Genomic DNA, 27,089 nt, shown 5'->3' on the forward strand with positions numbered 1-27,089 from the left:
CACCCTGTATGGCTTGATATTTTTCTAAAGTAGGTCAGTCCCAGACATGTTCAGGTATAAGATAAAATTTTGAAGTCAGGAATTTCCTGATGTTCTTCCGAATATTTTTTGAAGTCTTATCAAGAAACTCTTAGGTTAAAGACAATTTTTTATTGCTTTGTCTGAATTTGGTACTGGAAAAAAGAGATATGCATAGAGCAATGAGGAAATATTAGACAAAGATGACTTCTCAGGATATTAGAAACTATATTTTGAGTGGCACATTCATCATCTGTGGCACAAAAATGACTTTGAGTTTTGTGACATTACTAAATGGACGAATAAAAAGAACAAATTAAATGATTAGTAAAAAAAAAAAACTTCAGGGATCAGAAGTTTGGAAAATAGATTAATTTGCTTTACAATAAAGATCATGAACTAGAGATTTCAGTAAAATATTTCTGGAAGGAATTAATGGCAGGAAATATAAGAAATATCTATATATTTGTTATCTGAAAGATACATTTCTTATGTTTTTAGGATGTACTCTTTTCTATCAGAGATAAAAACATTCACAAATTTCTCATGAGTCTTTTTGTTCTGGAATAACAACAACAAAAAAAATGTAGAAAAAGAATAAAATTAGAGAATTCTCATTTCTCGGTCTCAGAATTTATTACATTAAGAAGATAGTAAGGTGATGAATAAAGATGAATATATACATTCATGGAAGATAATAGAGTGTCTAAGGTTCCCAGCATGCTTAAGGTGCCAAGAAGCCAGACAGAAAAATTTAATCAACAAATAGTAGTAAGCCAATTGAATGTTCACACTCAAAGATTTGTAACCCCAAGTATCATATAATCATAAAAACAAACAATAAAGAAACAGATTCAAAGTTGGAGAAAATCATAGAATTATGTATAAAAGATAAATGCTTAAAACTCTTAATAGGAATTATATTTATGTCTTTGTACTGTGATGATTTTTTAAATATGAAATAAAAAGCAAAATCAATGAAAAAACAAATACATAAAGTACATACATTTAAATTTACATACATTAATTTTGCTGTGTCATCAAGAGATAATACAATTTACTGAATGGGAGAACATATTTGCAAATTATAAATCTGAAAGTACAGTTATATATTTAGAATTAATAAAGAATTCTTGTGACAATATATTGAAAGTTAATTAATCCAATGAAAGATGGGCAAAGGAAGATAAGTACATGAAAATTCCCTCAACATCATTAATCATCATGGTAAGGCAAATCAAAACTACAGTGACACCATTTTACATCCATAAGAATTACCATAATAACAATTCTTTTAAAAGAAAGAAAATCATAAGCAGTGATGTGACGATGTGAAAAAATCGAATCCCTCAGACCTCCCTTGTGTGAGTGTAAAATGAAACAGCAATTTAGGAAAACAGATTGCTTTGTGAATGAGGAGCCAAAAGATAAGTTGGTGAATAAAGCTCATGTTTTAAACAAATACGAAGGGGAGAAAAAAAGATGAGTTGAAAGAGAATATTAAAATGTTGTCCATACAGCTGGGTGTAAAGTGATTCAGACCTGTGATCTCAGTGACTGAGGAGCCTGAGGCAAGCAGATCACAAGTCCAAAGCCAGCCTCAGCAATATAGTTAGACCCTGTCTCTAAATAAAATAAAAATTCTAGTGTGGCTCAATAGTAAAGGATCATTTAGTTCAACCACCTAGTACCACATACACACAAAAAAATGTTTTTGATAGAAACAGGAAAAAAATATGTCGTTACAAACATTATCTTGATAATGCTTGTATAATGTGTGTCCTGGGACTGTAGTGTGAGCATATATTTACAAATATGTTTCAGACCAAAAAGTGTCAATTGTGTTTATCAGTCAATAAAGGCAAATGTGAGTAGTGTTGAAAACTTAAGAAAAAAAATCTTCAAATCAAGTTATTGTAATGTACAGAGAGTGCATAAGTGTTGTAGGCTTTGAGAGTGTTGATAAATACATAAGTTAGTACATAGTAATTAAATTTTCTACCAATTTCATAATCACAGTGAAGCATAGAGTACAACCTTGTCTCACATGGAAAAATTTAGTAGGTAGTGTACCAAGGAAGATTTATGGCCCTTGTCTTTTTTAAAAAAGGGGTTTTTTTAGTTGTACATGGACCAATATCTTTATTTTATTTTATGTTGGGCTGAGGATCAAACCCAGTGCCTCACATATACAAGGCAAGTGCTCTATCACAGAGTCACAACCCCAACCCCAGCCCTTGTCTTTTGATTACCACACAAAACACAATTCTGCCCACTCTAGAGATACATTGAGGGAAATAAGTGGAAAGCTATTTGTAAAATTTAACGAGCTCTCAGTTTGCAAAATTGCACTTCAAAAAATAGTATTTAATGACTTCATTTTTATTCAGTTCTACTAGTAAATGGTATAAAGTCCTCAGGCACTCCAGCCCTACTCCCTGCAAAATATATATATATATATATATATATATATATATATATATATATATTCAATCTACCATGTTACATGAAAACATGTAATATTTAATAAAGCTTTACTGTATTTAGAGTTTACTAAACATTAAAATATGAACGTTTTATCATGACTCATAGTTTAGAAACTAGTGTTAGAAAGTATGAGAATAACTTGTACCAATATCATTGGATAAAATGCATAAAACATAGGGTAATGTTTTCCAAAACTGATCCTATTCCAAGGTTAGAGAATGTTCAAAAGTTAAACAAAGTTATAGAAAGCATTATCAGTTTTGATTACATAACTGAAATTTTATCGAAAATGTGTATATGGATTATCTGTAATTTTATTTGTGAAATCTGTTCCAGCCCATGAAAATTAAAATAATATAAGGATTATCATAGTATTACCCCACATGACAAGATCACTATGCAGATTATCATAAACAAAATGAGGAATTGGAGAGCTTATGAATTCAACCCTTGCGAGTGAACATTTTGATCACTCCCTCCCGGATTTGTTTGGTCTTCACTCCATAGACAATAGGGTTAAGCAGCGGCGGAACAAGCAGGTAAAGGTTGGACAGCAGAATATGCACATAGGGAGCAACATTGAAGCCAAATCTGTGTATGAAGGATGTAAAAAATGTGAGAATATAGAACTGAAGAAAGACAAAGATGTGGGCTGTGCAGGTGTTGAATGCCTTGAATCGTGCCTCCTTCTGTGGCAACTTAAACACAGCCTGGAAGATGAAGGCGTAGGATAAGAAAATGAAGATCACATCAAATCCAAGGACTGAGAAAGCCACAAACAGTCCATATGCTTTGTTGACTCTGACATTTTCTGCAGCCAGCTTTACCACAGCCATATGCTCACAGTAGGAGTGCGAGATGACTGTGGTCTGGAAATGCTTGAGGCGCAACTTAATTAGAAGTGGACACATGATGATGATGATGGAGGCTCGAATGGTCACTGCCATTATAATGGTGATTAGTACCTTCTTAGTGAGAATGGCAGAATGCCTTAAGGGCTCACAGATAGCCACATATCTGTCAAAGGCCATGGCCAGGAGAATGCCAGACTCCATACACTGGAAAGTATGTGTAAAATACATCTGAATCAGACAGGAGTCAAAGTGAATCTCTCTTGACTGAAGCCAAAAGATGGCCAGCATTTTAGGGGTAATGCAGAAGGTCAGGCCTAGGTCAGTAGCGGCTAATACAGCTAAAAATATATACATGGGCTCATGGAGACTGTGCTCAATGCGAATGATGGTGACAAGCAGAGCATTTCCAAAGGTGGCCAGAATAAAAGAAATGAAGAATGGAATCCCAACCCAGTGTTGCACTGATTCAAGGCCTGGAATTCCAATGAGAGTGAAGACCCATGGCTTGAAGCAGGTGCCATTGGTAAATGGCATGATGGGACAATGATGAAAGAGCCCTCCAATCTTCAGGTCTAATCAGAAATTATGAAATTTATTAACAGCTTTAATTGTGCAGCGTCATCCTGGAAAAGTAATTGGAGAAATCATATAATTTAATGCATTCTTCTATGGCTAACTAGACTTTAACCTGATTTTATTAAAAGAAAATTGGTGGGTTAATTTTTTGCTTTTTAAAAGGGTTTATATGAATTATTATCTTAAATAAAACTTTTTTACTCCTCAAATAAAGCAAAATAGAAGCTTGATGAAAATGAAACAAAACTCACTAATGATACCTCCAAATAATATATATTCTAAACTTAAGTATCTACTCATCTTCTTTACCTTTAACACTATTATAAATAATATACAGATTAATGTGAAGTACAGCTGTTTTAGTTAGCAAAATATTATAAAAGTTTTTTAAATATATGAAATTGAGTGTAACTTTCTACTATAATATAAAATAAAATCTCCTAGTAGAATTTTTTCCTTATATATGATCCTCCCTCCCCCATGTACTTATCTTTTCAAACATAAACTATCTTTTATCCTGACTTATTTTAAATTTACTTTTCCAGTTATTTGTGGCACCCTTGTGATTCTACCACATTCTCTGATCAAAGGCCGATGTTAATAGTACAAGTTATTCTAAAGAATATAGAATTCTATGGACATTACATTAAAATTTAGCCTATACTTAAGATATTGTGTGTGTGTGTGTGTGTGTGTGTGTGTATGGCTTGCATAGTTTGAAGTTTAACAGAAATAAACAAAATAAATAATAATTTCTTACTTTTTTTTTACTTGCTAATAGGAAAAGAAGTTCCTGAAAAAATTTAATCAAAAGTAAAAAAACAATTGAAAAGATGAATGAAAATTCTCTTTAAGTTACTTTCCATTTAAAATCACTGATTACTGAGACCCTTCATGCCTAGTTCAAGGAGGGTAAAACAGAAAATATAAATATTGTTAAAGGGTCTGTTTTACTTCTTTAGCATCATTATGATCATAATTCTTTAACAGCTACTTTTGGATTTAATTAACTCATAGTATAAAAACTAGTGGGTCTTTCTGAGAAACTCTTCTCTAAGGAAAATATAAGATAGCAAAGGCCATGAGATCATGTCAAATCCCCGTCCCCACTGCTTGCACAAACATACTTTTAAAGTAATGGCCAAGTGAGTTGGACCTCTGATTGTTAGAGATAATGGGTAAATCACATAATGACCCTTATCTTTGATACGTCACCTGTCATGTAAAAATAATCAAAAACCAGGCCCTCTTAGTATCAGCTTTCACTTCACTGCCATTCTAGGCTTTTCCATACATCCTGGTCTTTGATCATGTTATGTTGCCACTAGAGGTTAGTGTTCCCACAGCATTGGATTTATTTCCCCTTCAGTCACTGCTGCCAGCACAACCCAAGTTGGTACAGTCCACAGAGAGAACCCCCAATTTATGCATTTTTTCCTTTTTTAAGCATTTCAGCCATTTATAAAAAGGTATTTTGAGACATAGTCTTCCTAAGTTGTCCAGGTTGATATCCAACTTGAAATCCTCCTGCCTCAGCCTCCTGGATAGTTGGAACTATCCACCATGTGCAGACCTCCCATTTTTAAGGGTCACTGAGTAAGGATACAAATAAGGAAAGTAACTACCTGTTTCTTTCTTCACTTGAGATACCTACAACTCTAGAAAGACTAGAGGTGGCCTGTATTTGTGTGCTGGGAAAAAAACGAACAAAAACACATGTATATGTTTGAGTTGAACTGTCTCTGATCTAAGTGCAAGGTGAAAACATCTGAAGATTTATCTCTACTTTTTATATAAATGAATAGATAGAAGATTTGTAGTGAAAAATAAAAAACATTTACAGATATTTTTAATTTGCCTGTAGTCTTCCCTACTTTGTATACCTCAGAAGGAATTAAAAGATGCAATTTGGTATGGTTCAGACATGTGGGAACTGGATAAATAAATTATGCTACATTTATTTGATGAGGACTACTCTGATTATAAAAATATTTTAGTATTCTGAGTAATTTAAACAAATTTTATAATACCTTCCATGTATAATAAGAATATATATTGTTTAAAAAAACCTAAAATGTTTTGGTTATTTACAATGTACCCAATAATGTTCCATATTGCTCCTGATGTTTGTGAACAAAGAGAGGTCACGTAACTGACACATTGTCTCAGAGCTAGTAAGCAGTGGAGACAGGATAAATGCAAAATTATCTTTAATCAGTGTACCAAATTAAATTGTTTCTGATATATACTTTAATTCCATTGATGGAAAAATGTTTTTGCACAAGATAACTGATCAGAATTTCATTGACTTTTTATTACATAAATTTTAATATTAATGAAAGCAATCTTTGGATTGTAGAATTTGGGAAATTTCTTCATTTTGACATGTTACAATTTATTGTAAACACAGCAACCAGGGACAGGGCACATGCCTGTAATCCCAGGAATTTGTTTGGGGTGGGGGCTGAGGAAGGAGTACCTGAAGTCTAACCTGGCTCCTTAGTGAGTCCCTGTCTCAAAAAAATAAGTGGGTCAAGGCTGAGGACGTGGGTCAAGGCTGAGGACGTAGCTCAAGGATACAGCACCTGGGGTCAATCTCCATTTTGAAAAAATATTTAAAAATCAAAAAGAAAGAAAGAGAAAGAGGAAGGAAGGAAGGGAGGGTGGGGAAGGGAAGGGAAGGGGAGGGGACGGGGGGGGGGAGGGAAAGAAAACACTAAAATGAAGAATACGAAAACAACAAATGTTTTTCTACACTTCAGTGAAACTGGAAATGTCAGTATTTTCAATAAAACTAATATCACTGAAATGTCTATGAAGTTATTTTCCCCAACATGAGATTGTATGTTAAAAGTAAATAAACAATAAAAATACAGCCTCTGACTTCTAAGAACTCAGGTTTAAAATCAAATAATAAAGATGATGGTTGCAATATAAAAATAAACACAATGGTGTGAGCTAAAGGTAAACAGGACTGTACTTGCTCATAGAGCAGTAAACTTCATCTCTAGTCCTATGACTAGCTCCTTAATCTAACTTAGCTCAATGAATTGTACATTTACTCAACCAAAACCCAAAAAAGTGTTATGCACTTTCTCTGTTGGAGACACTGCTCAAGTGACTAGTACCACACCATGAGCGAATCACAGCAGCCTACAAAGCTCTGCACCCCAGAACCTCCATTATATAATGTGTGCCACTAGATGAGAAAATCAGGTTGCCTTTTTCTGGATCCCAGCACTTGCCTAATGGTTTCAAGCGACATTGAAGCTATCATTCTATAGGGTTATATGGGAAATATCATCAATAACAACATATAAGCACTGTTAGCAATCTATGGAGTTAAGGACTTTTCAAGAATCCACATACATTATCTCATGTAATTGTAAGAAACAGTCCATGAACTTTCTTCTCTTTGAAATTAAAAACTTAGTCATGAATCTAGAAATTGAAAACAAGATGTACCTCACACATATGTTTTTTAGGTTAGGAAATGTTACTCAGTTTCTGCTTGTTACCATCTCTCTTGCATTCAAGAAGCTTTGTTCTTCAAAGCCCTTCTTAGCAATGTCAGGTGAGGAGAAACAAAAACCAGGACAAATATTCCTAATTACCTCAGCACAATGATTTGTGTTTTGTCCCCTCATTCTCTTCCTTGTATATCATTACATACTGCTGTCTATACTTTTGTTCTCTTGTAATAATCATCTCTTTCTTTTTCATTATCTTCTCTAGCAGAGTAAGGAACAGACTCCCATCTGTTTATAGCTTGTGAATTCTTAAATATCCCTTCTAGTTAGTGCTAAAATACTCACATAAATCTGGACTTCAGAAAACAAATGTGTAAGAGCCTGTGTTGGGTCACCTGAGCATGGTGCCTCAGGTCTGTGAGGACAGTGGCTGCCATGGGGTTGATAATGCTAAGACACTTCCCTTAGGAGTCTGCTGGTACTCTAGAGACAAAGATAATTCTGGCTTTACAAAACCAGACATCCCATCTCAGACTGATTTTCTCTTTGCATACTGAACTTCCTCTAACACCAAAAAAAAAAAAAAAAAAAAAAAACTAACCAAACAAACCAACAACAACAACAAAAAAAACCAAGGGCAATAAAAACATGCGAAAATAGACAAAGAAGCAAGAACAATACAAAATAAACAATGACAACAAAAAATGTGTCTCCTCAACCATCAATAGTAAAGAAAAAATTTATATCTGTTGATACCCAGTATTTTTCCATAAATTATGGCTCTCTCCCACATCCCTAATTATATTTTCATGAATCTTGAGAAATTTCTTTATTTTGACACATTACAATTTATTGTAAACACAGCAACCAGGGATAGGTATGCACATGCCTGTAATCCCAGGAATTTGGTGTAGAATAAATATTTAATAAACATTTGAATATAATATTATCTCACTAAAATATTTTGATTACCACAGATACTTTCCAGTGCAGTAAAATTCATAAGTATGTATTAAAAGAATTCTATTATTCATTCATTCATTCATTTAATGAATAATTATTGGCAATAGATGAGTTCTGAGCATGGTTTAGATGTCAGTAAAGTCAAATGTGAGATCTCTGCTTACATACCACTAACATTTTCCAATGTCACCCTAGCCTTCATCCCTTAATGACCAAGGAGAAGTCAAGTCTTATTTTTATCCACTATATTATAAATGTAAAGACTCTCATTTTGTTCATTTTAATGCATCCTTCAAATGAAAATTCTCACATCTTTCAAGCTCATCCCAAGCCTTCTTCATAAAGCCATCTCTCTGTTATAGTCATCCAATTTTGGTTCAATGTTTCTAAAGTAATTTGTATCCATTATTTTCTACATAAAACATGATTTGCTAAGAGGTATTCTCTATCAAGACCATTCCTTGGAAGAGGAGACACAGGTGATTAGGAAAACACAGGCATTTTAATCCATAGATGTATTTCCCTGCTTATGAAGGCCTTCCTGATTGTCTTCCTATCAGTGAAACAATTTTACATATATTTTCTATTTTTGCCCTTAAGAATTTTATTATTTAATTATTATTTCATCCTGATTTTTAAAATTTAATTTTTAATTAAAATTGATTTTTAATTACAAAATATGTAAAATATTTTATTTGTCTTTTTATGGCAGGGTAATGCATGTTTGTGATTAGTTTAAAAATTGTGAGTTAAAACTGTTGCCACATTCCTGATTCTTGGAGAAAGTGCTTTCTGTGTTCCAGGGTCTTTAACTTCCCTAAGGGTAACTTTGTGTTTAAGTATAGGGTGTTTTATTGGAGAAGGTTTTCTCTTAGAACTTCCATTTTTCCTGAGACACACAGGTTCTAAGATTATAACTTTTAAGATTATAACTTTTGTATATTGAACACATACATGTGTACATATATAGTCTATATATATATATATATATATATATATATATATACACATACACATACATATATACATGTATGTATATACAGACATATATATGTATATATGTGTGTGTGTGTGTGTGTGTGTAGATTCACATACATACATATGTACATTCATCACTATGTTACACTGTTGGAAGCAAAAACAAAATAATGAATAAAATAAATTGATAGATCACTCAAAATTGATATCCTATATGCCATTCTCTTGTTCCATCTTGTGCTTTGCCTGTTAGTATTCAATTCCTTGTTTTTCAAATCCTCTTAGGTTTATAATGGATATCGTCATGGGACTACAGTCTTTGCTGTGATCAAGGTTCATTCTAAGGCTTTGCCATGGCGATGAGCTTCAAGTGTGTGGCCTTTTAGTTCTCAAGTCCCTCCTCGGGATGCAGTTGTGGGCTGAGCCCTGAACTCTATCTCTCACACGAGAGTAAGAATAGAAGAAAATCTCATTAACTTCATCAAATATATGCATCATAAAATTAAATATACAAAAGTCATAATCTTGAATGTTTAGAATTATTTCATGTGTGCATACATATATATACATATGTGTAGATACATGCATGCATATATACATGCATATTATGTATGCATATATGCACATAAATACATATATATACACACACACACACACATATATATATATATATATATATATATATATATATACATACATACGTATACCTTTATATAATATATTATGTATCTTGGCTCATTCCTGATTTTGAAGAAAATAATTCTAGGCTTTTAAGATTATAACTTTTGTGTATTGAATACATATATATGTACATATACAGTCAATTATTTATAGATATACATATTTGTATGTATAGATACATAAGTGTATATAGATTCACATACATACATAAATGTACATTCATCATTATGTTACACTGTTGGAAGCAAAAACAAAGTAATAAATAAAATGGATTAATAGATCAGTCAAATTTGATATCACATGAACCCCTGGGGAAAAACTTTATTCACTAGGTTAAGTGCATATGTGAGGTGTTTGTGTGGACCTATTTTTACTACTTTGGTTAGCTTACTTTTCCTCATTTGCTTTAGTGAAGTCTTCTAATCTCTCTCTCTCTCTCTCTCTCTCTCTCTCACACACACACACACACACACATTTGTAATATGCTGTAATTTCTCACGTTTTTGATTTTGTCCTGTTGTCCCCTGTACTTCTTATTATTTTTTTAATTTGTGTTGAGAGCCACGGCCCGGGTCAATATGGTGCCTGGCATTTTGCCAGAAGGTGGGGGGGGGGGGTTCCTGCTGCCTTGGGTGCCTGCTATTTTTGAGTTCTTGCGAAGTTCCTAGAGAGTTCGTGTGGGTTGGTTGAGTTCCAATTGAGCTCTCTCGGAGTTCCTGAAGGGTCACGTGGATGGTGTTTGCGTGAGTTAGGAAATAAAGTTCCTTCCTGCTTGAATCTACAAGTGGCTCTTGACCTCCCGGTTATTTGTGCCCAGCCAGACTGCGGCAATTTGCGTACATTAAAGACTTTTGTGTTATAAATCCTATGTTTTTTGTCACATGTAAAGTATCACATATCTTTCATTACAATATCATATAAAATACTTTCACCACTCTGAATATCACCTTGTGATTCACATAGACAACATCTCCTTCTCCTCTCCCTGACAGTTTCTGATAGTTTCTGATACTTTGTTGTCCTTTTTTTAGACTTATTCACTTAGCAATATGTATTTAAGTTCAATATGCCTTTCCATGGTAAGATACCTCATTTCTTTTTAATGTAGAGTAATATTCCTCTATGTGACATTACCAGTTTGTATATTCATTCATCTCTTGAAGGGCATCTTGTTGCTTCTTATTAATAAAGTTGCTAAACTATCCATGTGCAGAATTCTTGTGCACATAGTTTTTAAAGCAGTTGGCTAAATTCCTTGAAGTACAACTGTATATTGTGATTAGACTAAATTTAATTTTGTAAGTAACTGTCAAACTCATTATCCAAATTGTCTGTGCTATTTCTTTAATGAATAACATATTGTTTAGTACATACAATTTCTACTTCTTTGGTAAATTTGCTCCCCAAGAATTTATTTTTGATGTTATTGTAAATGAGATTGATTTCATAATTTATTTTTCATATAGTTGAACTTCAGTGTATAGAAATGCTCCTTACTTGTGTAAGTTGAATTTGTATTCTGAGATTTTACTGAATTCTTCATTGATCAGGTCTATCTTTGTGGCAAAGTCCTCAGGGTTATTTATGTAAAAGATCATATTGTCAGCGAACATCTTCTCTTCCTATTTGGATGTCTTTTTATTTCTTTTTCTTGCATAATTCCTATGGCTATGACTTCTAGTATCATGTTGAACAGAAATTTTCCTAATCTTAGAGGAAAAGTTTTCAAATTTACGGCATGGAGAATAAAGATAGCTGTAGGCTTTTCATATGATTTCTATTGTGTTGAGGACCATTTCCATTATACCTTATTTGGTGAGAGTTTTTGCATGGAAATTTTTGGATTTTGTCAAATGCTTTTTTTGAATATATTGAGATAATCATATTTTTAAAATTTTCATTCTGTTAATATGGTGAATCACATTTATTGATTTGTGTCTGTTAAACCATTGTTGCATTTCAGGAATAATTCACAATTGATCCCACGTGAATGTTCTTTTAAATTTACTATTGAATATGAGTTGTTTTTCTTTTTGAGTAATATACATATATGTTCATCAGTGTTATTGGACTGTAATTATCTTTTGGTGTACTATCTTTGTCTGACTTGGATACTACTATAATACACAAAAGTCATAATCTCGAAAGATTAGAATTATTTTCTTCAGAATTAGGAATGAGCCAGGTTACCTGTTTTATTATACATAGGAATGTATGAGTGTGATAAATATAATAAGAGAGAGAGAGAGATGGTTATTACAAGACACTAAATGTCCAGCCAGAAGTATGTAATTGTAACCAGAATTAGACAGGCAGTCAGTGCAGATACGTAAATCGAGTCAGGTCAGATCAAGGAGACCAACTATGAGTGAGTCTGGGAATTTGGACATTGTCTCCTGAGGGATTGAAATGTTAATTCCTTCAGAGCCCTTCCTCTACCCTTATCAAAAACCTGGCCATGATCCAACCTGTTGCCAAGGTAACCTATCTGAGGAACTGTCCTTCCCTGTGGGGAACTATAAGGTATATATATATATATATATATATATATATATATATATATATATGGTGTACTATCTTTGTCTGACTTGGATACTATATATTATATATATATATATATATATATATATATATATATATATATACACCATATATATGGTAGTGTCCTTGACTACTCTATCCTGCCCTTCCCCCTTCAGCCCACTTGTTTCCTACCTTTGGGCCATCCCACCGAGCATTCCTGGGCCTAGTCACAAATGCAGGAAGGAGAAAGATAAGGGGGAAAAGGCAAGAGAAGAAAGGAAGCCTAGGACATATAAAAATGACAGAACACCTCGCTTCTTGGGATACTAGAATACCAGCTATGGCCCCCTTCTCCCTCCCAGGAGAAGTCTATTTTACTCCTATTAAAATAAACCCTGCTTTATATGCTTTCCTTGGCGTGTTTCTCTTATGTTCAAACTTCAACATGTGGGGGACTTGTCACCGATAACTGATATGTTAGTCCATAAATATGATTGACACTTTTTGAACAGAAACATGTTTGCAAATGGATGGTCACACTAGAGTGTCAGGATGCACATTTTATGTGCATTATCAAGATAATGTTTATAATGTCATATTTTTCCTGTTTTAATTAACAACATTTTTTTGTGTGTGTATGTGGTACTAGGGGGTTGAACTAAATGATCTTCTGTACTGAGCCACACTAGACGTTTTTATTTTATTTAGAGACAGGGTCTCACTACATTGCTGAGGTTGGTCTTGGACTTGTGATCCTCCTGCCTCAGGCTCCTCAGTCACTGGGATTATAGGCATGCACCACTTTACACCAGTTCTGTGAGCAACATTTTAATATTCTCTTTCAACTCACCTTTTGTGCTTCCCCTTTGTATTTGTTTAAAACATGTACTCTGACCCACAGAGCACAGGCAGGCCCAGGTCAGCCCTGCTGACCCCACACAGTGCACAGGCAGCCCCAAGAGAGCTTCACTAATGCCTGCGGAGCCAGCACTGGGTCCGAACTGCATCTTTGAATACATCACCCAATGCCACTGCCCGCACTACCCCCCCAACCCGACCTGACACTCCATCCCTGAAAGCAGCCGTCTCCATCTTGGGACATCTTTAGTTGTAGCAACTCCCAGCTTGGAACACAGGTTGGGCGGGTATCCATAGTCCCCAGCCCCCTCCTCTTCCCAGAAGTGGCTACCCCAACACTGTGACTGCCCAATACAAAAACAGCTCCTCTAGACAGGTTTGAAAACCCTAGAGTGCAACCCATAATACCTCCCAAAAGAAAGACCCCCAATTAAGAAGTAGAGATGCGGTTTAGAGCTAAATTAGAGATCAGGAACTGTGATGTCTACAGGCAATATAAGGATATAAGACTATGTGCCCACACCACACAAATAGGTCCCAAAGGAGATCTCTGGTTTAGTCTTGTATCAGGGACCCACTGGTGCCAAACCTCACTTCCAGGTACTCTGCACCCAAGACCAGCCCTCCCACTCTGGTAACCTTCAACATCTTGAAGGTGGAGATGCCAGCTAACAGCACACAACCCCACTATTAGATGAGAAGGGAAGCAGGAAGATACTGATCTCCAACCAAAACAATCCTTGTTTCTTCCTTCTTGACTTTTTTTCCCCTCCCTCTTCCTCTCTATTCTCCTGCCCTCACATCCCCAATGTTTGTGAAACCAAGTACTATGCATAAATTAGGATACTGAGGACTGAGATGTCTGAATAGTATATTACAGTTGTGTTGTATATTCTTTTATTTCCCATTTTTATGCTTTTTATTTTCCTTAATATTTATGTGTGTTTGTTTTATTTACTCCATTGTCTTACCACTTACTTGTCTCCCAAAAATCATTTCCTCTCTCTTCCCCTGTTTCTAACCATCGTCTTTAAATTCCCTTTTCACACTTCCTAAGATCTAATAACTCTATATCCTCACCCAGTATCCCTCAACATCTCATCTTACACTTCACCCCTGGTTCTTTGTCCACTATCAGAAACTGTAAACTGTTTTGCAAACGTACTGTTTATATTGTAGAAATTAATTTAACTCACCATTTCTGTGTATTGTGACAAAACTGTAAATGCCTTAATAGCAACCATTTGGTTTAAGGTTATGTATTGGTTGTATTGGGATCTGCTAACATTGTTCTTCCCCTCAAAGGAAAGCTTATAGTGCAGGGGCACTATAAGCTTAAAGTGTAAAAAATGGTAATGCTTCAGATCCTCAGGGCTAGAGGAAAGACACAAAAACAACATGAAAAAAAAAAACAAGGGAAAACACTGCCCCAAACAAATCAAGATACCACATTATTAGAATCCATGACTAGCACAACAGAAGAAATGACAGAGAAGGAGTCCAGGATGTACATAATTAAAATGTTCTGCAAATTAAAGAATGATATAAGAGAACAAATTCAGGGAGCAAATGATAATTTTAGTAAAGACCTACATACGCAAATACAGGAAGCAAAAGATTACTTCAATAAGATGATGGAGGTTCTGAAAAAAAAAAAAAAAAACAGAAATCCTTGAACTGAAAGAAACAATAAACCAAATTAAAAGTTCAATAGAAAGCATCACCAACAGATTAGACCACTTGGAAAACAGGACCTTAAACAATGAAGACAAAATATATAATCTTGAAAAGAATGTAGATCACACAGTGAAGATGGTAAGAAACTATGAGCAGAATATTCAAAAAATATGGGATAACATAAAAAGACCAAATTTAAGAGTAATTGGGATAGAGGAAGGCATAGAGTTTCAAACCAAAGGAATGAGCAATCTGTTCAATTAAATAAAACATGTGTTTTACTCACCAACATATCTTTTGGACTCTATTCATAATTCAATCTGTTTTCCAAAATCGTGGTTTCATTTTACATTCACACAAGAGAGGTCTGAGGGATTTGATTCTTTCACAGTCTCAACATCACTGCTTATGATTTTTTTCTTTTTAAACAATTTTTATTATGGTCATTCTGATGGATGCAAAATAGTATCACTGTAGTTTTGATTTGTATTTCCATGATGACTAATGATGTTGAGAAAAGTTTCATGTATTTATCTTCCTTTTCCCATTGTTAATTGAATTAATTGAGTTTTCATTATTTTGTCACAGGAGTTCTTTATGTATTCTAAATTTATACTTGCCCTTTCAAATCTATGATTTGCAAATATTTTCTCCCATTCAGTAAATTGTACTATGTCTTGATGATACAGCAAAATGTTTAAATTTAAACGTATGCCACTTTATGTATTTGTTTTTTCATTGATTTTGCTTTTTATTTCATATTAAAAAATCATCACAGTACAAAGACACAAAGATTTATACCTATATTTCCTATTGAGAGTTTTAAGCTTTTATCTTTTATACATAATTATATGGTTCTCTCCAACTTTGAATTTGTTTTTTTATTGTTTGTTTTTCTGCCTATGGTGACAGTTGGGGTTACAGTTCTTTGAGTGTGAACATTCAATTGGCTTACCACTGTTTGTTGATAAAACTTTTCCATCTAGCTTCTTAGCACCCTAAGCATGCTGGGAACCCTAGACACTCAATTATTTCCCATGAATGTATATATCCATCCTTATTAATCACCCTACTGTCCTCTTAGTATAGTAAATATTGAAACTGAGAAGTGAGAATTCTCAATTTTGTTCGTTTCCCACATTTTGTGGTTATTCTGTGATAAAAAAGGCCCAGGGGAAATCCATGAATGTTGCTATCTCTAATAGAAAGAAGTACATCCTAAAAACATAGGAAATGTATCTTTCAGATAACCGTATATAGATAGTTATTATATTTCCTGCCATTGATTCTTTCCAGAAATATTTTACTGGAGTCTCTAGTTTATGATCTTTGTTGCAAAGTGAATTAATCCATTTTCCACACTTTGAATCCCTGAAGATGTTTTATTTTACTAGTCCATTCAGTAAAGTCACAAAATTTTAAAACCATCAGATGATGGATATGCTACTCAAAATTTAGTTCCTAGCATCCTGAGAAGTCATCCTTATCTAATATTGCATCATTGTTCTATGCATATCATTTTTTCAATACCAAATTCAGACAAAGCAATAAAATGATGCCTTTGAGTTAAGAGTTCTCTTGATAAGACTTCAAAAAACATTTAGAAGAACACCAGGAAATTCCTGTTAAATGCATGAGTTCAAAATTTTATTTTGTACCTGAAGATGTTTGGGACTGTTCTACTTTCATAAAATATCAAGCCAAACAGGATGGATGTATGTTTCATTCCACAAATAAGAAGCCTTCAAAGAGGAAGTATTGCCCACATAGTTAGACAGATGGTTTGTTAAATACAATGAAAACACACAAACATACGAAAATGATTAAGTATAACTTGAAATCCTGCTTCTTAGAATTCTATACATCCAAGCTTCTGGTATAAACAATGTTTTTATTCCCTAAAACATACTATTTTCTGGTACTTTCACTACATGCTTCTCCAAAAAGGGAGGCAGTGGCAGAGTGAGGGCACATGGTGCCTACAGATTTTTATGAAAAGTGAAGAAAAAGGCATTAAAATGGAAAAAAATACTATACATTTTTAAAACCTTGACTAAATAATGCAATTAGGTTCTCAGAAAAATCAAATGCATTTAGATTGTAATTGAGAAATGTATTAAGATCTTATTTTTCATTTGAACGCATTTCTCTCTTCACAGAATTTCAAGAAAATTGCAATCAACTGAATGGACTAGTAAAATATCAAGCTGGGATATCATCTTATTTTCAAATGGAAAGACATATGAATTCACTTTATCTCAATAGTTAAAAACAGAAAGTGCTTCAGTGGGAATCCCTATTCCATTACTGCTCTGTAATGGAAGCCTACATTCAAAAGAATAAACACTCAAAGCCAATATAGAGATTCAACATACAAAAGCATACTCCAAAGTTTGCTTCTTTAGTATCTGGTGGATTTTTTGCTTGTATGCTTTAAGGATCATTAGAAAAGAGCCAAAATATGCATCTTGGGCTATAGTCACACTCTCAAGACCTACAAAAATGAGAGCCTCTACTTTGAAGTGAAAACATGGACTACATGCTCACGAATCTGCTTGGTCCGCACACCATAGATAATGGGGTTGAGAGCAGGTGGGATAACCACATACAGGTTGGCAACAAGGATGTGGACATAACATGGAATTTTTTTGCCAAATCGGTGGGTGAGAAAGGAGAAGAGGGACGGGGTGTAGAAAACACACATGACCCCAACATGTGAGCCACAAGTTCTCAGTGCTTTGTGGCGGGCATCTCGTGATGGGAGGCGGAAAACAGCACGGAGAATGTGGGCATAGGAGATCCCAACCAGTGCCAAATCCAAGACGAGGAAAGAAGCCACAAACAGTCCATAGATGGCATTGATGCGAATGCTCGCACAGGCCAACTTGGCAATGCCCATATGCTCACAGTAAGAGTGGGCAATAATTCGAGCTTCACAGAAGGGCAGACGATAGGTTAGGTACAGAATGGGCAGCATGAGCAGAACAGGACGTATTATGATTCCCACAGTAATGCCTGCCAGCACCCGTGGTGTCAGAACGGTTGTATAGTGAAGTGGAACACAGATGGCTACATAGCGGTCAAAGGCCATGGCCAGAAGTACTGCTGACTCCATTCCTGTGAAGGTGTGTATCAGAAACATCTGGACCACACACGCTCCAAAACCAATTTCATGTGCATCAAACCAGAAGATACCTAACATCCGAGGCACTGAGGATGTGGAGAGAGCCAGATCTATGGCTGATAAGATGGCTAGAAAGTAGAACATGGGGTCCCGCAGAGTATGGTCAGACCAGATGATCAGCAGAATTGTAGCATTGCCCAGCAGAGCCATTAAGTAAACAGAGCAAAAAGGTAGGGAAATCCATGCGTGGAAAGCCTCAAGTCCTGGGATGCCTACAAGAAAAAAGGTGTCTGGGTGGAAAATTGTAATGTTGGTGTGGAGCATCTTGCCATCAATGAGAAGAGAAGCAGTTGACCACTCCTAGAAAGAAAATTAAGATTTAGAAATGCTTAGCTCAAAACCTCTCCAATAAGCTTAATTTGTATCTGGATTCTTCTTTTTCAGAAAAGCTAATGATAATAGTTGAGTCCAAAGTAAGATATAGGGACAGACTAAGTATACTTCAGGCGGAAGGGACATGGACTGTATAGTGGATCTCCCTCTGAGGCTTTGTCCAATAATATTTTATACTCATTCACTCAAATCTAGATTGATGCTTATGTGATGATCTCAGTCTTCAGAGACAAAGCACACCTTATTTAAGTGTATCAACATATAAAATCATAGAAAGGCAAAGTAATACCTGCATGCAGAAATGATAGTATATGCAATGATACAGATGTTCCCAGATGAGGGGCTGACTTAATCTATCAGAATAGCTTAAATTAATTTGTTTAGTGCCAAACTTTTAAATGGCCTATATTTAGAATAATGCCTCAATAACTCATCTTGCCCATATTTACTCATGTATCCCCACAGACACATTGTGTTTTATCTCAGATATGAAAATTATTGCACAAATATGCGGAACCCTGTTGCTGGAACTCACCTTCAGCAGAGAAATACATCTGTTTGTTACTCATATCCTGGTAGAAATTAAACTTAATAAAGACACCAAGAATTCTATTGGTTACCAAATTCCACAAAATATCCAGGGATACGCATTGCCTTTCTCAACATGAGGGAAGTAGTATTTGTTGAAAGGATATTTGAAAGAAATAAAGGCAATAATGGTGGTCAATATCAGGTGAAGAAATATGTGCTACTGACTTACCTTAGTTCAGTGTGATCTTTACTTCCTCCCTCCTTTCTTTCTTTTCTTCCTTCCTTCATTTGTCTATCTGTCCCTCTCTCTTTTATTATTTCAGAAAGAAGAGATTGGTAGGAATATATATATATATATATATATATATATATATATATATATATATATGGAAGAGACTAGAAATATAGGCCAAAAGGGAAGTAGGAAAGAAAATATGTGCAAAGAGAAGAAAGAAAGAAAGGAGAATATTGGAGGAAGGCATAAAGGATGTAAAGTTTTAGGTATAAAGAAGTCCAGAAAAAAGTTATAGGACAAAGTCCAAATTTCAAGAAGTTTTTTATTAAAGCTATTTTAAAAATAGTGATTACCCCAGGCAGTAAATCTTGTGAGACTATACATAAAGTCCATGTCCAGTCTTCTTTATTTCTCTGCCTCCCTCTCTGGAATCAAGAGTTCATACTTAACCCTTTTCCTCTGATAGTCTTATTTATTTACTTTATTATAGAAATCTATACTCTAATGCACACTTGTTCTTGGGAGTGGAGATTACTGTTTGTGCCACAAGCTTAATTTTCCTCTGCAGGAATAGGAAAGACAGTGAATGAATCTGACAATACTTTCCTCTATATGTATAAGAATACACCAGAGTGAATCTGCACATCATGTACAAACAACCACAAGACTGTGATCCGAATTAGAATAAGATAAACTCCATGTTTGCATAAATATGTCAAAATATACTGTACTGCCATGTGTAACTAAAATGCATAAATAAATAAGGAGAAAAAAGTAAGTATCCCTGCTTTTGTAGAGAAGACTTTTTTTTTCATCTGAAAATATTTGTACAAAATGTCACTTAGTAAATTCAGCTGTAATCTGATCCATAACTGGTGAAAAGGAATCTCTGATCACCATTCATCTTCACTGCAAATTAAATAGGAAGCTCACCTTTACCAGAAACAGGGCTAGAAACCCCTTATAACTACTAGAGAAAACACAGTTTTATAATATTCATACTTACAGCCCTTGGGGCCTGTCTGAAATTAAAACTAACTCCAATTCGTTCTATGAACCAAGATAAACACATCATAGTCTCTTGGGTAAGATCCTATTTTCTGCACCAGGGAGAGATGCACAGACACACCTACCACCCACTGACCCAGACATGGACGTTGTCAATACAAAGTCAGTGATAACAAAAATAATACTTCCAAAATAGTTTTATATGATGTGAACAGAATCTCTTCGTGGGTAAATTTTTCATCTTGATTTTCCAAATCTCTATAATAATGCAGACTTAGAAAATTAATTACATGTATATGTAATTACATATAAAATTGCATTACATAACATATTACTATATATAATAATTATTATATATAATTATACTATTATATTATACTATAGTAATTATATTATATATAATAATTCTATTTTGAGTGTCAAGTAAGATAAAGTCTCTCTTTCCTATGCAGTGTTCCAACTACTGGCTTCAAATTTAAGTTAATAAAACCTAATTTAGGGCTAGCAGTGTATCTCAGTGGTAGAAAACTTACTTAGTAGTGTAAGACCCTGGGTTTGATCCCCAGAACTCCCCCCACACAAAGTTTTTTAAAAATTAACTTAATGTGAAATATATTTACAATGAAAGGAAAGGTGCATGATTGTCAAAATTACAATAAATAAATATGTTTCAATGTCCAGATTAAAATTAACATAAAATGCTTTTACTTATAGAAATAAGGCAATAATCTTAGAGAGAAAGGAAGAAAAAGAAGAGGAGAGTAGCGGAGTCTGAGTTAATATAATTAATCTAAATCCTTATCTATAGAGCAACAAATCAGTAAATCCAGTCTGAAATGAATGAATAACTAGACATTTAAATGAACCCATAATCTAGTGTTGGGATTAGGGAAGGTTGATACCACTGTGCCCTTCAGTGTGATATTTTCTATTAACATTTATGTGATATTAATATTGTTAAAATTGAAAAGTGAAAGATGTTCTGATGTATTTAAGCAATATGCAATTCTAAAACAAATTAAAGTACTAAGTGAATGTAGATTTTTGTTATAGTTTCACAAGGAAAAAATTCAAGTCATCTTCTTATTTTTTACTAGAACATAAAAATAATGCATATTAATAAAATAATGTGATGTTTTGTATACATTGTATGATATTCAATTCACAGTAAACCTACAGATTCATTTACAATCCACTGGTATAACAGAAATATTAGCAGCCATTTTAGTTATTCTTCTAATTCTTGATATTGTTTCTGAGCCTATCCATAATGTTGATATTTTTGAAAATGCCCATTAGCCATTTTATTCCCCTCCTCATTGGTCTTTCTGAGTTTTGCTGAGCTCATTGGTTTATTCCCATAGAAATGATCTCTTCAGTCTATATCCCCCCTATTTCATTTCTAAGCCCAGTTGGATATTATGTATTTTCTATGGTGATTTTGAGATCTAAGACACAGTGCACAGTGTTTAATTGCAATGTTTCAAAAGTTCACGAATTTCATTCTTTTTTTGTCACACCATGTTGCCCCAGAATCTTAGCGTTATGTCATGGAGGTACCAGATTAAATCTGTAAAGCTATTTTGGACTTTGTGTTCACACAGAAGCAGTGGTACCAGCACAGGAGTTTTATTATTTTTCCAAACTTTATAGAAATAGAAATCTGATCTCCTTTCTTCCTAAGAAGTGAAAATAAAACTCAAAACATATCCCTTCCTAATGGCATGGTCTGAAAGACTGGACATAAAATACTTTTTAGTAATGAAGATTACATTATAATTTAAATTCTCTTCATGATTCTTCTAAATATTATTCCCCACACAACCATCCTACTCCAAGTAACCATTAGGTGATATCATATTTACAAGGAACTTTTATCTAATATAGAAACATACTTTAACATGTTTTCCCATGCTAGGGTTTCAAAACCCAAGTTTCTATTTTATATTCCACGGTTTCTATTTTTATTTCTTCCCTGAGTTACAAAACACAAAATCACCCAATTGACCCTGAAAATGGTACCAAATTAAAATTTCTTTGGACTTTGATATTTGTTATTTTAAAATATGGAATTAATTAAAATAGCAGAAAATGGACTCCAGTATAAAATATGCCTAACCTTTGAACAAACATTTTGTTATAATTTTCATTGACATATAATTAATGTATATAGTATATTGAACTTACTACAAATCTCTAAATAAATCACAAGCAACTTAATATAAAAAATAAGAACAAAAATAAATCTAGTACTTTAAAGGAGAAGTATATCCAATGAATACAAGAAAATGTTTTCACCACCATTTCCGATCAAGAAAATGCTAATGTAAATAACAGTGTGACACTCCCATACCCCACCCAGTGTGGCTCCAAAGTAGACCACTCATCTTAACTGCTCATAAAGATCACTACTGAGTTTGGAAACAGGAAGAGGCTATTAAAGGTGAGTGTCCCCTATGGACCAGTAATTAATCTGATGAAAATATCCAAAAGAAATGAGTGATTGTGTTCAACAGAATACACTTACAAAAATATCCAAGGTGCTTTTATTAATAATAGAGAAATACTAACTTAAATATCTTACTTCAGTAAAACATATATGTTAACTTCATTTGTTCATTAAAGTAGTGTATTAATTACATATTATATATGAAGCTATAAGGCAAAACATTATAGAATGATAACAAACAAAAAGAGCAAACACAAGTTAACTGATATTACACACAAAATGGATCAATCTAACAAATATTATTGAGCAAAACATAGCCAGACACACATCAAATTGTGCGTTTCAGATTTTTGCACTGGATTGATTTTATATGAAATCTTGAAAACAAGAGCAAGACAGAATAAGACTATCTCTGCATGAATCAGAAATTAGGAATGAGAAAGCGTGAGATGAATATTAAGTCAAGGAATTAATGGCATTTGTAAATAAGAAAATAATCAGAATGACACAAAAAGTGACAGAAATGTCAGGAGATAATTATTGCATTACATTTGCCAGATTGTAATGAATCTTTTTTGCTTTTAGTAACAGAATAATGTTTATTTTTTAAATTTTTTTTATTTTATTGGTTTCAAAAATAAATAGAACCATGGAGCAAAAAGAAAGCAACATCCCTAGGTTGTAAGGGTCTCCTTTACTTACATTTAAAGCATAGTTTGGACATCACAAACCTAAATGTACCTGTGACAAATGCTAGGCAAAGTGTGTAATAAAGGATGTGTTTCCCATGACTTACTCACTTTCTTCCATGAACTACATCAGAACTTGATGGCACAATGCAGCAAGCTTGACACTCTTGATGGAACTTTAGAATGCCATTATATAGTAATTGTGATGGAATGCAAATGACTAATATTTCTGGAAATAGAGGAAAAATGAAATGAAGGAGAGGAGTGAAATGGAAAATAAGACGAAAATATACAGGGAGGCTTAGATATTAAACAGGGATAGTAAAATGTGAAAACACCCACAAGAATGATAGTGTAAAAAATCAGCTGCCTTTAACTCTATTAAAATATTTATACACAGATAAAAAGAGGATCAAGACTTAATATTTACTAACCACTGCTAGGGATTCCATGACAATCTCTTGTCAGTACTAAGCTCACTATAGTTTTTTACTTTGTGATATTCTTAAGAATAGAATAGCCTTAACTATCCTACTTAGCCAAACCTTAACTACCCGTGCCCCCTTTTTGATGACCCAACTTGTGGACATAAGAAAAATAATTTTCCCTAATTTCCCCAAAAGGAGTCATACAGCAATGAGCTAAAGAACATGAACACAATCCCCATGTCTATTTCTTAATATTCTACCATAATCATGCATAAAACTCTGTTAAATTAGCTAGAACAAAGTTAAGAGAAAAAAAAATGTGAATATAGATAAAGATCAATTACATCTCCTTCCCAAATCCCTTAGTTTACTTCTCTCATATAGTCATCCCTGCTCAAATTAGGGATAGTTTTCTAAACAGTTTTTTTTCTTGGAAAATTTCTTATAGTCTCTCAATCTAGCAGTTTGTTTGCTGTTGACTAATTATCTTAACTCAATTTGTTGTCTCCTTCCAATAGCTGTGATCAAATTCTCCGTTATAAGGCTTTTTTTCTTTAAAATGTTTTGTCTTAGTTGTAGTTGGACACAATACCTTTATTTAATTTTTATGTGGTGCTAAGGATCAAACCCAGTGCCCTGCATGTGGTAGGCAAGCGCTCTACCTCTGAGCCACAACCCCAGCCCCACCATTATAAGGCTTTTAAGGGAATTTTTTCAAGACCAGAGCTGCTATGCATCTTTGCAAGACACACCCATGCACCCATACATGAATACATATGCTGAGAAGTATGTGTAAGAGAGCTCTTTAGTAGTGCTTTATTAATGGGATATATCCTGACAAAAACTTGGTATAATAAGAAAATAATAAAATTAGCATCAAGGGGTGATGTATATAAACTACTTTAAATACCTGATAATTTGTAACGTCTTATAAACTTGAACATTAATGTTTTTGTGTGTGCATGAATGTAAATCCATGTTTTTTTTTTCTTGATAGTGTCAACCAGAAGATACCTAAAATCAGCAAAGCCTATCATCATGCCAGAAATGAACAGTGTGTATGTGTATTCTATTAGAAGCAGACCACAGAAACAGAATTGTCCTGAAACATAATTTACTGTGGCTTCAATAGTATTATTTCAAGGCAGAGTGTATTGGAGAGATCAGAAGACAACTATGGAATAAGAAATAGTTTCAGAAGCTTAAATAATAGGATGTCTACACATATTCAAATGGTTTTAGAAGATTCTAGTTTGCTGCATTGATGTTTTCTTTGAAGATTGAATTAGATTTGCACAGAACAAAAACATGGTCTATATACAATCATAATGACTTTTATCATGCTAACTCCATCTTTACTTTTTTGTTCACAAATATATATTCAAAAATGAAATAATTCTTCTAAGAATAGCATAAAAATTCCAGGATATTTCTCTGTGTATCTAAAGTGGCAAGGGTATAATTTTATCTTAATAACATTTTATTAATTTAAATTGCTGACTTGTGTAACTGATAACAACCACTAACACTAACTTTAAATCACTAATACTTTAAGTTTCTTGAGGAAAAGAACCTTTCTCTTGTTTATCATTTGCAATAAGTCTTTGCATACAATTCTGGAAGCAAATGTTGGATAATAAGTTTGTTGAACTGAAATGTTGAATTAAATTGAATGGTTGTGATGAAGTGACACCACATTGTACCATTAAACTTTATGTACTTTCAGCCCTCTATGATGCATAAATATGGGTAAATATGATAGGAGTTTCTTTTTCTCTCTCTCTCTCTTTTTTTTTGTGTGTGTGCACTAAATAAGGATGAGACTCACTCAGTGAATGAGAGGAATTTGGCCTTAAATGTATTTTAATATAGAGTGCTCCAAAACATGGCCTCACTTAATACCACCCTATTTCATCCACACTCTTTCCTCCTTCTGGGGATCCCTGGACTGGAAAATATGCATCACTGGATTGGTCTTCCTTTCTTTGCTGTGTTCCTGACCGCTGTACTTGGGAATATAACCATCCTTTATATGATCTGGACTGAACACAATCTCCATCAGCCCATGTTCTACTTTCTGGCCATTTTGTCATCTATTGACCTGGGCCTGTCCACATCCACCATTCCCAAGATGCTTGGCATCTTCTGGTTCAACCTGAGAGAAATCACGTTTGAGGGCTGTCTCATCCAGATGTTCTTCATCCACCTGTACACTGGCATGGAGTCAGCTGTACTTGTGGCCATGGCCTATGACCGCTATGTGGCCATCTGTAACCCTCTTCGTTACACATTAGTGCTGACTAACAAAGTGGTGTTCATCATTGCGTGGGTAATCCTCCTGAGACCCTTGTGTATCGCCATTCCTTTTGTTCTACTCATCCTGCGGTTACCATTTTGCGGACACCATGTCATCCCACACACTTATTGTGAACACATGGGCATTGCCCGCCTGGCCTGTGCCAGCATCAAGATCAACATCATCTATGGTTTGTGTGCCATTTCTATCCTGGTGTGTGACATCATAGCCATTGTCATTTCCTATGTCCAGATCCTTCAGGCTGTATTTCGACTCTCTTCTCAGGATGCCCGGCTCAAAGCACTTAGCACCTGTGGCTCTCATGTGTGTGTCATGCTGACTTTCTACACCCCTGCATTTTTTTCATTCATGACCCATAGGTTTGGCAGGAACATACCACGCTACATCCACATCCTTCTAGCCAATTTCTATGTAGTCATTCCACCTGCGCTCAACCCTGTAATTTATGGAGTCAGAACTAAACAGATTAGAGACCAGGTGCTGAAAATGTTTGCCAAGAAATAAAATAGCCCTGGTGTTTATAAAGAATGTTTTAAGAAAGGAGTAGTGAATTGGGCATGGTGGCACATGCTGGTAAATACCAGGGGCTAAGGAGGCTGAGACAGGAAGACTGCCAAGTTCAAAGCCAGTTTTGGAAACCTACAACACCCCTTCTTAAGAAAAAGAAAAAGTCTGGGGATGAAGTTCAGTAGCAGAATGTTTCTAGATTCAATTGCTAGTCCCACAAGAAAAAAGTGGAAGGAAAACGAGAAAGAAAGGAGTGGCAATAATTTCTGATGTTCAAAATGGAAGGAGAACATTAGGAAGGTACATTGATTATCTCAGGGAAG

General features: G+C 34.3%; 3 protein-coding genes across 3 annotated transcripts; 1 reads left to right on the plus strand and 2 right to left on the minus strand.

Annotated features, from left to right (window-relative positions):
• Nucleotides 1–2,948: 2,948 nt before the first annotated feature.
• LOC114098581 (olfactory receptor 52A5-like) lies at nt 2,949–3,893 on the minus strand. Its single transcript, XM_027942823.1, has one exon. It carries the CDS (start codon nt 3,891–3,893, stop codon nt 2,949–2,951), a length of 945 nt encoding a protein of 314 aa, XP_027798624.1.
• A 13,671-nt stretch (nt 3,894–17,564) lies between these two features.
• LOC114098504 (olfactory receptor 52J3-like) lies at nt 17,565–18,533 on the minus strand. The gene is made up of 2 exons (XM_034636604.2): nt 17,625–18,533; nt 17,565–17,579 (listed from the first exon to the last, which is right to left on the minus strand). The coding sequence occupies exons 1-2, from the start codon at nt 18,531–18,533 to the stop codon at nt 17,565–17,567; spliced, it is 924 nt and encodes a 307-aa protein (XP_034492495.2).
• A 6,447-nt stretch (nt 18,534–24,980) lies between these two features.
• Nucleotides 24,981–26,763, plus strand: LOC114098501 (olfactory receptor 52E1-like). The gene is made up of 2 exons (XM_027942751.1): nt 24,981–24,996; nt 25,817–26,763. The coding sequence occupies exons 1-2, from the start codon at nt 24,981–24,983 to the stop codon at nt 26,761–26,763; spliced, it is 963 nt and encodes a 320-aa protein (XP_027798552.1).
• Nucleotides 26,764–27,089: the final 326 nt, after the last annotated feature.

Source organism: Marmota flaviventris, chromosome 9 (genome assembly GCF_047511675.1).
Source record: "Marmota flaviventris isolate mMarFla1 chromosome 9, mMarFla1.hap1, whole genome shotgun sequence".
Taxonomy (NCBI): Eukaryota; Metazoa; Chordata; class Mammalia; order Rodentia; family Sciuridae; genus Marmota; species Marmota flaviventris.